Raw genomic sequence first — 13,057 nt, 5'->3', positions numbered from 1 at the left:
GTGCATGAGGTCCTTGATTATGCTGGCTGCTTTTCCGAGGCAACGGGAAGTGTAGACTGTGTCAATGGATGGGAAGCCGGTTTGCATGATGGACTGGGCTTCACTCATAACCCTTTGTAGTTTCTTGCAGTCTTGGGCAGAGCAGGAGCTATACCAAGCTGTGATACAGTCAGAAAGAACACTTTCTATGGTGCATCTGTAAAAGTTAGTGAGAGTTGTAGCAGACAAGCCAAATTTCCTTAGCCTCCTGAGAAAGTAGAGACATTGGTGTGCTTTCTTAACTATGGCATCGATGTGAAGGGACCAGGGCAGGTTATTAGGTGACCTGGACGCCCAGAAACATGAAGCTCTCAACCATTTCCACTTCATCTCCTTTGATGTAGACAGGGGCATGTCTTCCACTATGTTTCCTGAAGTCAATGAATATCTTCTTCATTTTGTTGACATTGAGGGAGAGGTTATTTCTGTCACACCAGTTCACCAGATTCTCTATCATTTTTCTGTACTCCGTCTCATCCTTGCTTGAGATCTGACCCACTATGACAGTGTCATCATTAAGCTTGAAAATCAGAGGAGCTGCAGTGCTTGGTCAGATTGCACCTTGAATACTGCATTTTACTCTAACTTTCAAATAATAGAGACACAACCGGGTAAGTGGGGATGTGGGACACAAAAGGTGAAAATCATGAAATCTTTATAAAAAGGTGGTCTATTTATGACCCAGTTTTGTCTAGGTGGCAAATTGAAAGCCTCCTCCATTCAAAGATGGAGCAAGAAAAGCTATAAGACTGATTCAAGTTGTGTCAGAGTTATCAGAAAGGCTTGAGAAACTTGGCTCTTCAGTCTAAAAAGGAGACGTAACAGGTGACCTTGCATAAGAGGTTTAAAAAGATGGCCAAGGCATCAGAAAAAAGTAAATTCAGAATATCATTCTAAATCACAGAAGCTGAGTAAGGAAACACGGTTTGAAATGAATAAAATGATAATTTTAGAATTAATATCAGGAAATTGTTTTTCGCACAGAGCTGCTAAACATGTGGAACAGAGTTCCTGTTAAAGGCGGAAAAAACCCTAGAATAATTGGATGCTGCAATGGAAGGGCTTAAAGGATCTTTCTGGATGGATGAGCTAAGAAAGACCAAATTGCTTCCTTATCTGTAATTATCTTCCGCTCTTTTAACATGAAATGATAGTCAGAAGCCTTTGGTTTCAACTGAGTAGAACAACAATTTAATGGGCTTAAAACAGTTCACAATTCACTAGCTACCCAGAAGTTTAATAGGCAAAAAAAAATCACTTTTGTCAAATTATAAGGCAAGTGTAAGAAAAGAATACTCTAAGGGAGACAAAATATATACAGGAGGGATGTATAGCCTTACAGTATTATTTTTAATGAGTGCTGAACTCTACATCCACCATTTTGTCATTTTCAGTTACTGAACTGCTCTGAAAATAAGTCCTGAGCTTAATGAGCATTATTGTCCTGAACATATGTAGGTAAGTTTAAAATTTAATTTATCCAAGGAAGTGTCAAATATTTTGTGAAGGCTAATAAATATAACTTCTGAAAGCTTTCTCTGGAATTTTGCAATAAGAAAATAAGTTAAATGTGCTGATTTACTACTTTTAACTAAAAAATATTTCAACTGCTCACGTTTTTAGTGTTTTTACAAACAACAGATTCAGACCTTTATTTTGTGTACATTGCTTTATTGTGGATTCCTAATACAAAATTGCATTTGTTTTTATTGCAAATTGCTAGATACATAATTTGCAGTTATGGTTCCTGTAAATGGGGAAACATACATGCATTTAAAGTTTATTTATTACTGCCACAAGTAGGATTATATTAAGTCACTGTGAAAATCCCCTTCGCATGTGCCATTGGATTTAGACCATTCAGTGACCAGCTATCAACGTACCTTCCCCGTTAGCCAACATGAGACACTAAAGACATTGCCTTCATACCTGAAGGCAATGTCTTCCTAAGGTAGAATTTATTAATATGGCATTGGAGTCATCAAGCAGTGTGGCTCATCGCCCTCCAATTGTGCACCAAATAAAATTGGCACAGTGGTTAGCACTGCTGCCTCACAGCATCAGGGACCTGGGTTCGATTCTTGGCTTGGGTCACTGTCTGTGCAGAGTCTGCACATTCTCCAGTTTCTTTGTGAGTTTCCTCTGGGCACTCTGGTTTCTTCCCACAGAATGAAAGGTGTGCTGGTTAAGTGCACTGGCCATGCTAAATTCTTCCTCAGTGTACTCGAACAGGCACCGAAGTGTGGCGACTCAGGGATTTTCACAGTAACTTCATTGCAGTGTTAATGTATCAATGTACTATATGCTTACATTAACACTGCAATGAAGCACCAAGAAAATAATAATAAGTTTAAGTTTCCTTATTAGTTTAAGTGCAAGACAGCCATGAGAATGAAAGTAAGAATGAAGTGGTAAAGCTTGTTCAGCTACTAGGTTCAAGCTACAATACATTTACATTTTCAGGAATATAAGTAAATTTAATTCTCATTCATACACAATCATCTCAGTCTACTTATATCCTTGACTAGATGTATTTGTAGAATATCCTGTAGTTCTTTGAGAACTATGATACTTACATGCAGGTTTCCTTTATAGCAAGAACCATTTATATATTCTTAACTAACAGGCTAGGAATGTTGGTTGATGCAAGGTAAAGATTTGGTAGTAACTACTAGAAATGCAATCACTTTGATATACAATGAACAGGATAGCCTCTTACATATGACACCACTTCTATTGCTTCAAACAGTTTTCACTTTATACACCTTTAGGTAAGGAAGATCATTTCAAGTTTGCGTAATCTGCATTACTAAACTGTCTTCCCAAACAAAAGCATTTGTAGTAATAGTTGGAGGCTGCGCTCCAAGCAATTTTCATCAATGCTGCAGAAATTTTCAAAAATTTAAAGTGATAACTGCTTTGCGTTTCACATCTTGGAGCCATGTACATATTTTGAAAGCTGGAAAATGTCAGAAAGGTAAACTGGAGTATCATTTTCTTGTTGAAACTTACAGATTTCTCATGGGTAGCAGGAGATGGAAAGTCTATCTCCAACATATCCTTTAGATTTTGCAACACAGTACACTCGGGAGACCTGCAAAGCACATATTATATTTACTTACAAAGATTTTACTTTAACCTCTGGGTGATGAAGACTATAAGCACTCAGGTGACACTAATATTATTTGAGTATTACTTACCAAAGATGCATATTGGTGTTCAGCTTATTCCTCAGTGGAGTTACCACTAGGATCCAACAGATATGGTTACCTCTTTAAATTTTAACATGAATAAACCAAAAAAATTGAACAACAAATCTGATTTCAAAAAAATCACCTACCATGATCAGCGCCAAGGAAGCAACATTCAGGTAACATTTTAGGATGTCTAGGATCCACTTCCACATTGATTGAAACATTGTTACCTATGAATCCAAGAACTAATAACTTAAAATAAATCACAGGCAACATATAACATTGCTAAATGATGCCAAACTCAACTATTCATGTACAGATTTTTTTAAAAAAGTAACCTTCAAAGTAACAGCACTGTGCCACAAAGCAAAAGCAGTAAGTAGTGTAGTAAAGCATTTCCATGGCAGTCATTCTATCCTCTGACCAAGCTTCTGGTATTCGTCATAACTCCTTATATAGCTCTGTCAAATTTTCTGTTAACTCTCCTGTGAAGAAACTTATGACTTTTACTAACTGAAGCTGCTATATAATTGAAAATTGTTATTGATCCTATCACAGTACTTTAAATTGAGAACTGCCAGAAAATAAGAAATAATTTCAATGTTTCATTTGTACAAACTCAAGTGCTAAGAATACAGGGCAGCATGGTGACACAGTGCTTAGCAATGCTGCCTCACAGCTCCAGGGACCCGGGTTCAATTCCTGGCTTAGGTCACTGTCTGTGTGGAGTTTGCACATTCTCCCCGTGTCTGCAGGTTAGGTGAATTGCCATGCTAAATTCTCCCTCGGTATACCTGCACAGGTGCTGGTCTGTGGTGACTAGGGGATTTTCACAATAACTTCATTGCATTTTGAATATAAGCCAACTTGTGTCTAATAAATAAATAAACTTTTTATTGCAACGAAGAATTAATGTTACCAATTACTGCTAAGATGAGGATTTTTTTCAATATTTTTGTAAACAGCAACGGTTAGCTTCAATCTTCCCCATCCAACATATCCAATAGATGGAAAATATAGATATTGATTAACATTGTTCTTCCGATTGAATTTATTTTGTTAATTTCATTTCATTTGAATGTTGAGTGTAGTACTTGGGACACCAATATGTTAGATAAGGGTCTGTAAAACTTCTCATTTGTGGATGCTTGAGAATAACATGGGGTTGGGGGGGGGGGAAACTGGAGAGATTTTTTTCCTGTTTTAAATATGATCACATTTAAGATGCCGTTCTGTTTAGAGTCACGACCTTCACACACTTAAGATGTGAAAGCAAAACAATAAATAGATAAGAGCTAAAGCTAAGAAAATATCAGGTTTTCGTATCACAACTTCAGAAACAACAGCAGTAAAATCAAGATTGTCTTCTCGGAGCTGTCTTAAAATACATTGTGCAGTGGGATTTCAGTTTTTTAATGGAGTTCTGATAACATGTTTTTAAAGAAATGCTGAAAAGCTTATCAGTATCTGTGCCATTCAGTTTTTTTCTCAATGTCATTTCAGAACTATTCAGATAAATCCATTACTTATAATAAAAGATTTATACCTATGGCAATTCTGCGTGTTGTGGAGGACCGTGCTGGCTTTTCTGGTTCTAGCACCCAGGTCTTCTCATCTATTTCATCCATAACATCCCAGAAATCCTGCAGTGACTCCAGTGCTGCCAGGAACTGGCTGTGAAGGTTTATTAAGGAGCTCTGAAAAAAGGCAAAAAGAAACACTGCTGTATTGGATGAAGTAGCAGAGAAGGTTAATGAGCAGAGTGCAGGTGATGTGCACATAAAATACTTTTTGAAAGTGCATATTGTATTACATAATGAACTTATGATAAAATTGAAACTCATGGGATTAAAGGGGCAGTTACAGTGTGTATGCTAAACTGACTAAAGGACGTAAACCAGAGATGAATGGTGACTACTTGTTTTTCAGGCAGGACTGAAGTAACCCCCTGAGGACAATGCAGGGACCACTCCTCCACCGATGTATATTAATGAGTGGGGTCTGGGCGTAAAAGGCATAACTTCAAAGCTTGCAGGTGACATGAAACTTGAAACTTAAGTAAACTGCGAGCATTTTAGTAACAGATTTCAGGAGGATACAGGCAGAATGGTGAAATGGGGAGACATACAACAGAAAGTACAAACATATGAAGTGATTTAGTTTGGCCAGAAGAATGAGAGGCAAGACAAGCTAGATGGTATAATTTTAAAGGGAGTGCAGAAACTGATGTGTTTGTGCAAGTTTTTGACATCGGCAGAACAAGGTAAAGAGGATAGTAATAAGACATACTTGGTCTTATAAATCTAGCTGCAATTCAATTCAACTGTGTTCCATTCTGGGCATCAGACTTGAGGAAAAATATCAAGGTCTTTGAGAGGATGCAGAGGAAATTTACTAGAATGGTACCATGGACTAAAGGAGAGACCAGGATGTTCTTCTTAAAACAGAGAAGAATGAGATGAGACTTGATACTCTATCAGCGATCATAAGGCACAAACTTAATGCAGTTCAAAAAGAATCAGAGGAGACATGCGGGAACTTTTTTTTTAAACACAGAATTTGCTATGATCTGGAATGCACTGTCTGAATGGGTGGTGGAGGCAGATTCAATAATTATTTTCAAAACTGAATACTTGAAAATGTTCTTCAAACTTATGGGGAATAAGTAGGGGAACAGGAATAACTGCAAATCTTTCAAAGAGCCAGCATCAGCACAGACACAACAGGCTCATTCTCTGCTGCAGCTTTCTGTAATCTTCAGTGTGAAAAATATGGCATCACATCTGAAAAGATATTTTTTACATCAGTGTGCACTTTTAGAGCAATGAAACCTTGAATTTACAGCCAGTTTTTAATTGTAACAGAGCATTACACACTCTGCTGGTGTATATTTTCCACAGTAAAAAGTCTCACAACACTAGGTTAAAGTCCAACAGGTTTATTTCGTAGAAAAAGCCCCAACCTTTTGGAGCGCTGCTCCTTTGTCAGGTGAGTGGGAGTTCTATTCACAAACAGGGCATATAAAGACACAAACTCAATTTACCAAATAATGGTTGGAATGCGAGTCTTTACAGGTAATGAAGTCTTAAAGGTACAGACAATGTGAGTGGAGAGAGCATTAAGCACAAGTTAAAGAGATGTGTATTGTCTGAAGACAGGACGGTTAGTGAGATTTTGCAAACCCAAACAAGTTGTAGGGGTTACAGATATGAAATGAACCTAAGATCTCCACATCATGTATATTTTCAACACAAGCCTCCTCCCATGTTCATCTAACCCTCTCAACATAAGTTTCCACTCCTTTCTTTTCCCATGGCTCATTTAGTTTTCCCTTGAATGTATTTTATAAGATTTATTTTGCCTGTACTCTGCCTCAAATTTACGGTCACACGTAAACATGAAAACAGATGAGACTACTAAATTAGGGCATCTTGTCATTGGCAGCTTGCGTGCAGGTTACAACTTTACCCCCACCACAGTTTTACAGGTGATAGTAGAGGCATCAGATGGGCCCTTGCCCATGGCATATTGCCTCTTAAGTGGGCGATTATTACCTCTTTTTGTATCCAAAATCATCTCTTGTTTCTGAATCTCAGCATGACATAGAGTGTTAGCGGCACTGGCAACAAGTTGAAACAGACTTCAGGCAAGTCACTAAGGCTTCTTCAACAGTGCCTTCCAAACCCGTGACCTCCATCACCACAAAGGTCAAGGACAGCAGGCACAGGGGGACACCACCGACAAACTACAAATCATCCTGACTTGAAATGACAACCACGATTCTTTCACTGTCACTAGGCCAAAATCTTGGAATTCCCTTCCTAACAGTACCGTGGGTGTAACTACACCACATGGATCTCAGCAGTTCCAAAAAGATGAATCGCAAATTCCTTCTCCAGGACTGCTGCACATGGCTTGGGAGAAGCCATCTTTGTGAGTGCTGTTCACGGATGTGCAGCACCCTAGTTTTCAGCCAATTTGCATTGTCTGAGCTCTGCTGATCCTCCACTATTTAGAACATAACCCTTTGGTACCAATAGTGAGGATGATGCTATCAGAGCAAACAAAAACTACTTGGAAACTGGAATGCTGAGTGGGCTACAGAAACTAGAGAGAGAGAAAGACATGCCTGTTGTGTAATGGGCCAGATTATCAGCATTCACCATCATTACATCTCTAAATCTGACCACAAACTATTGGTCATGCATAGAGGAGCATGGAAATTCTGAGGCTGCAGTTTTTCATTCAGGTTTCCAATACAGGCTGTGGTTTGCCTCCTCCCAGAGGGAGCAAACATTAAAACCAGTGAGCATTTCAATGCTCCTGCAACGCCCTCCCACATCACGTTTTAAAGCCCATGAAAAGCTACACCCTGTCAAATCAGGTGTAAGCAGGTTTTTAAACTTAATGATTAATGAAATTTGATGAGCAACAGAATGGGTCCAGAAAAAAATAATTTTATCATGCAATGAAATGATTATTCAGATACTTTTTAAAATGAACTTAAGATTTTGGAGTTTTTTTTTCAGAAACCTTCACTTCATTTGTACGTACCCATTGCTCCTTGTTAAGAGATAATTGAAAGGTATTTTGTTTTAATGGGTTCTTTTTTAATCCTGGTTGGGAGTGGGTGGACAGGAAGGTGGTCTGCAAAAACCCTTTCAACTGACTGGCTGCTTGAACAGCTTGAACCACTCTTCAGTGCTGGAGATGAAATTCTCACCGGGCACATTACCAGGTGGGGAGGCAATGGCCTAGTAGTATTATGGCCAATCCATCTAACCTGCACACCTTTGGAGTGCGGGAGGAAACCAGAGGACCCAGAGGAAACCCACGCAGACATGGGGAGAACTTGCAAACTCCACACAGTCACTCGAGACCAGAATGGAACCCAGGTCCCTGGCGCTGTAAGGCACCAGTGCTAACCCCTGTGCCATCCAGCTGGGTGTCCTCAACCTAAAACTCAGTGCAGATGACAAGTCCCCAGGACCGGATGGAATGCATCCGAGGGTTCTGAAAGAAATGGCGGAAGTGATAGTGGATGCCTTGGTGGTTATTTTCCAAACGTCGCTGGATTCCGGGGAAGTGCCAGAAGATTGGAAAACGGCTAATGTTACGCCGTTGTTTAAGAAAGGTACCAGGCAAAAGGTAGAGAATTATAGGCCGGTTAGTTTAACGTCTGTTGTAGGTAAAATGTTAGAATCCGTCATCAAGGAGGAAATAGCGAGGCATCTTGAGGGGAATTGCTTGATAGAGCAGACGCAGCACGGTTTCGTTAAGGGGAAGTCGTGTCTGACAAATTTACTGGAGTTCTATGAGGGTGTGTCTAGGGCGGTGGATAGAGGAGAGCCGGTGGATGTGGTCTTTCTTGATTTTCAGAAGGCGTTTGACAAGGTACCTCACAAGAGGTTATTGCAGAAGGTCAGGGGACATGGAGTTGGGGGTAGGGTGTTAGCATGGATAGAGGATTGGTTGTCAAATAGGAGGCAGAGAGTGGGGGTCAATGGGTGCTATTCGGATTGGCGGTTGGTGACTAGTGGAGTGCCCCAGGGGTCGGTGCTGGGGCCTCAGCTATTTACCATTTATATAGATGATCTGGAGGAGGGAACTGAGTGTATGGTGTCAAAATTTGCTGATGACACCAAGATTGGTGGAACGGCAAATTGCGCGGAGGGCGTGGAGAGTCTACAGAAGGATCTAGATAGGCTGGGCGAATGGGCCAGGAAATGGCAAATGGAATTTAATGTTGGCAAGTGCGAGGTGGTCCACTTTGGTAGGAATAATGGTAGGAAGGATTATTACTTACGTGGCGAAAAACTGCAGCAGGCGACGGTGCAGAGGGACCTCGGGGTCCTTGTGCATGAGTCGCAAAAACCCAGCTTGCAGGTGCAGCAGGTGGTCAGGAAGGCTAATGGGATGCTGGCCTTCATAGCGAGGGGGATTGAATATAAAAGTAAGGAGGTCTTGCTGCGGCTGTATAGGGCATTGGTGAGGCCGCAGCTGGAGTACTGTGTGCAGTTTTGGGCGCCGTACTTACGCAAGGATATTTTGGCCTTGGAGGGAGTGCAGAGGAGATTTACTAGGCTGATGCCGGAGTTGAGGGGGTTGAGCTATGAGGAGAGGCTGAATAAACTAGGCTTGTACTCATTAGAGTTTAGAAGAATGAGGGGAGATCTCATTGAGACATATAAGATGATGAATGGGATGGATAGGATAGAGGTGGAGAGACTCTTCCCGCTCAGAAAGGACAGTAGGACTAGGGGGCACAGCCTCAAGATAAAGCGGGGGCGGTTTAGAACGGAGTTGAGGAAGAACTTCTTCACTCAAAGGGTGGTAAATCTCTGCCCGTTGAAGTGGTGGAGGCTGCCTCGCTAAATATTTTTAAGACGTGGGTTGATGGGTTTTTGATAAGAAAGGGGATTAAGGGTTATGGGGAGAGGGCTGGAATGTGGAACTGAGCCACGACAGATCAGCCATGATCTTATTGAATGGCGGGGCAGGCTCGAAGGGCTAGATGGCCTACTCCTGCTCCTATTCCTTATGTTCTTATGAGAGAAAATGGAAGAAAAAAATTATATTTGCATAATGTCTTTCATGAGCTCATCATTGCAATTCACAGCCAATAAAGCACTACTGGATTGTAGCAACTCTTACATTTAGGAAATGCAGCAGCCAATGGAGGCACAACAATAAATAGTAATCAAATGATCAGTTTTGGTGGTACTGGGTAATGTCTACTTATGAATAATGCCAAGAGGGAGCGGACAGGGCCTCAGTTTGAAGTTTTATTTGAAAGATGGCATCTCAGATAGTACAGCACACTCTCATGGGCTGCGCCGAAATGCCAGAGTAATTACAAACGCACAAGACTCCGAGGTGAGGCACAAACCCGTGACCTGCTTAGGTCAGTGCCATGACCAGTGAAATATCATTGACACCACAACTTTCAGCAGGGCATCCTAGTTGCCTAAAAGTCTATAATGATCATATGGTACAGCCAGCATTACCTCCACACCTTGGGTGTGAATGTGTCCTCTACTGGTCAGAGGAGTTCTGTCAGCTCCCACAGGAATAGGTCCGAAAATTCCTCAATCACCAACAAACTTGATGTACATCTAAGGCAGCGAGTTTATTTGCAGATAATACGGTGGGACATAGCACTGTGTTGGGATTTCTACTGAGGTCAGGCAAAGTAGCTAATGCATCCGCCTCCTTGCAATCTGACATAATAAAAGGAAGCAGAAGCTGTATAATGGCATTCTGTGCAGTACATTTCTGCAGAGGCAATGGGATCGACAAGTGTTCTAGGCCTGGCTTATTGAAAAAGAATGTTCCCTTCAAATAGCCTTCCTAAAAAAGAGAAACGTTTCTTATTTCTTCGGCTGGGCCTTCTGACTATATTCACAGGGATCTGCCTGGTGCTACAGTTTAATGCTGCCATTCTCGTCATCTAGTGAGCACAAGCAACTTCGGCCTAAATTTTCCACCCATTAGGCATGTGCACTTTGCAGGCCTGGAAGCAGGCACAAAACACACTTCTAGCTGCAATCAGCTCCAAAATGCAACTTCATGCCAGCTGACCATTAAATGAGCAGCCAGTGTGAAACATGACGAGGAAAGGCTCAGCACAGCATATAGGGCAGGAGCTGAGAAAAGGGAAGGTGTGGCTGGTACTTTTAATATGCTCCCTCAGGGAGCTGTCGACCCGTAAAAAAAAAACTGTGATGGAGAAATTATGCAAAGCGTGTCGAGGCAGGTAGCACTTTCAAACACAAACTCATTCCCAACACACCTTTTTTATTTCAGCCCTGACATTTCATCCCCCTACCGCCTAGATTGAGATTGCAGCTGAAACATTAACGCTGACTGCTTGCCAACTGTAAAAGCAGGCAGGTCACATAAAATTCCATTCAACTGCCCCTTAATGAGCTAAACTGCCTGCTTGGTGTGCACACTTTCGACTCTCGCATGCGTCTGTTGACCAAAATGTTGACAGTGCGTGCGATGACATCAGGATGCAGCCCAACATCTTCCGGCATAGTTTCACTCACTTCCAGGTCAGGCATATGCCTGCTCGAGCTCCATAAAATTCTGGCCATTTTATAAATTCTGCAACTCTGGGGAAATCTGTGAGTCAAGCACTTGAGTGACTGGCTATTTGGATTTCCCATTCTATGACAATGGAATAGTATTGGATTTTCAAGTTTGTTGGCTTTGCTTTATGCAACTGAATGTGCTGAACCTGGACTGAAAGAGCAAGGTCCCGATTTGTGAGGAGATGTTACATAGCCAGCATCAAATTCCTGAACAAAAATAATTTGGAATTTTACCTCTGATCAGACACTGGCATGTTTTAATAATTTGTTGGATTATTCAACAGATAGGCACACCACAGGTAAGGCTAATATGACCATTTCGTTTTCAGGCACATTCATTCTGTAAACTTCTAAATATTTAAACAAAAGACTCCATTCATTTTTTATTTTTTGCACTGCTTTTTCTCCTATGCTGCAGTATGTTGAAACTGAGGAATGACATTACAAAGGAATGCAATTTAATTTACAACATATTTATCATATACATGGACACACTTATAGAGAAGGATTGTAAAATGATCTTCCTCTGAATGCCCACTGTGGTTAATTTGTGGATTCTCCTTTTAAAGGAAAATCCAAATTTTGGATCTATCTACACCTAAAGGCTCCATCTTGTTCGTCTTTTTTTCGGCTGAACTGGTAAATCACACCAATGATTGACAGCTGGCGGTGTTGGGCCCAGAGCCACTAACCCCTGTCAGCGTGACAGACTGCAGGTCCATGTTCTTTTCTCAGTCCATTCTGCTGCAGGCTTATGCTTCTGCCTGTAATGTAAACTATTCTGAAAGGTTTAGTCTGCCTTTGCAATCTCAACTGAAAGTTTATTTATGGTTGTATTACAGTAAAGTGGCTCCATCTGCTGTGGAAGTCCAAAGCAAATAGTGGTCTCCTTCAGTTTGCAGTGTGTAATTGGACCAAATAGCACCAATGAATTACACCATGCACGATCTGCCTTGAATTTAACATTGAACTCTTTCAAAATGTCTAAGGATTTTGTTCCTTTTTTTCCTTTAAGAAAATAATTACCCAAAAAGTAAAACTTCACTGCAATCTTGTCAATCATTCCAACATAGTTCTGATCATTTCTACCTTCACCTGGAGTGTTGCATGTTACCACTTGGCTAAACTGCAGCTTATTTTCATGCAACTTTCCTCCCACCACCTAAGTAATTGTGTTCTGCGATATTTGCATGGTCTAGATCCTATTTCGACTTCACCTCATGAACATTTTCAGATATAAATTTCCAAATAATCACTTTCATTCTCAACTCCAAGGCCCTGAGGCAATCAGGTGCTTGACAGCTCATCAACCACACTTTCCTTTCTATAAATAAAGCATTTATGTTTCACATTTTTAAATTCATTTTTAAAAAGTTTTTCCCTTTTGCACACCAAAGTCTGAAGACATATTTGTCAGTAAAAGTGGCTGTAACGCTGAAAAATGGGTTGAACAAAAAAAAAATCAATATTTCTTTGGTTATCTTTGTGGTGCAGGCCAAGGACTTTTAATTTAAGACACAATTCAAGCATTACGTTTTCTAACTCACACTGACAGTACATAACTAAAAAGCAGACTGTCGGAGTATAACAATTACACAACCCAAAAATCTGCTAGAGTTGAAAGCCAAACCTCTCTACTTTCAATGCCTGTAGCTTGGAACCAGGTTTTTGAACATGTAGCCACATTTAGCAGATTCAGGCGCCTAATAGTGAAAGGTGCATCATCTG

General features: G+C 40.7%; 1 protein-coding gene across 1 annotated transcript in view; it reads right to left on the bottom strand.

Annotated features, from left to right (window-relative positions):
• The window catches only part of fancl (FA complementation group L), a 62,745-nt gene that overhangs the window by 4,573 nt on the left and 45,115 nt on the right, over positions 1-13,057 (bottom strand). Inside the window, exons 9-12 of the mRNA XM_080200398.1 lie at positions 4,780-4,930; positions 3,380-3,463; positions 3,240-3,285; positions 3,052-3,133 (exon numbers count right to left, since the gene is read on the bottom strand). Of these exons, the coding sequence (XP_080056524.1) occupies positions 3,052-3,133; positions 3,240-3,285; positions 3,380-3,463; positions 4,780-4,930 (363 nt within the window). The remainder of the gene's footprint in view (positions 1-3,051; positions 3,134-3,239; positions 3,286-3,379; positions 3,464-4,779; positions 4,931-13,057) is intronic.

The sequence above is a fragment of the Carcharhinus amblyrhynchos genome, chromosome 12 (genome assembly GCF_965287045.1).
Source record: "Carcharhinus amblyrhynchos chromosome 12, sCarAmb.v2.hapA, whole genome shotgun sequence".
In the NCBI taxonomy this organism is placed as follows: domain Eukaryota; kingdom Metazoa; phylum Chordata; class Chondrichthyes; order Carcharhiniformes; family Carcharhinidae; genus Carcharhinus; species Carcharhinus amblyrhynchos.
The sequence above is the reverse complement of the archived record's forward strand: the minus strand, read 5'-3'. Positions and strand labels throughout refer to the sequence as shown.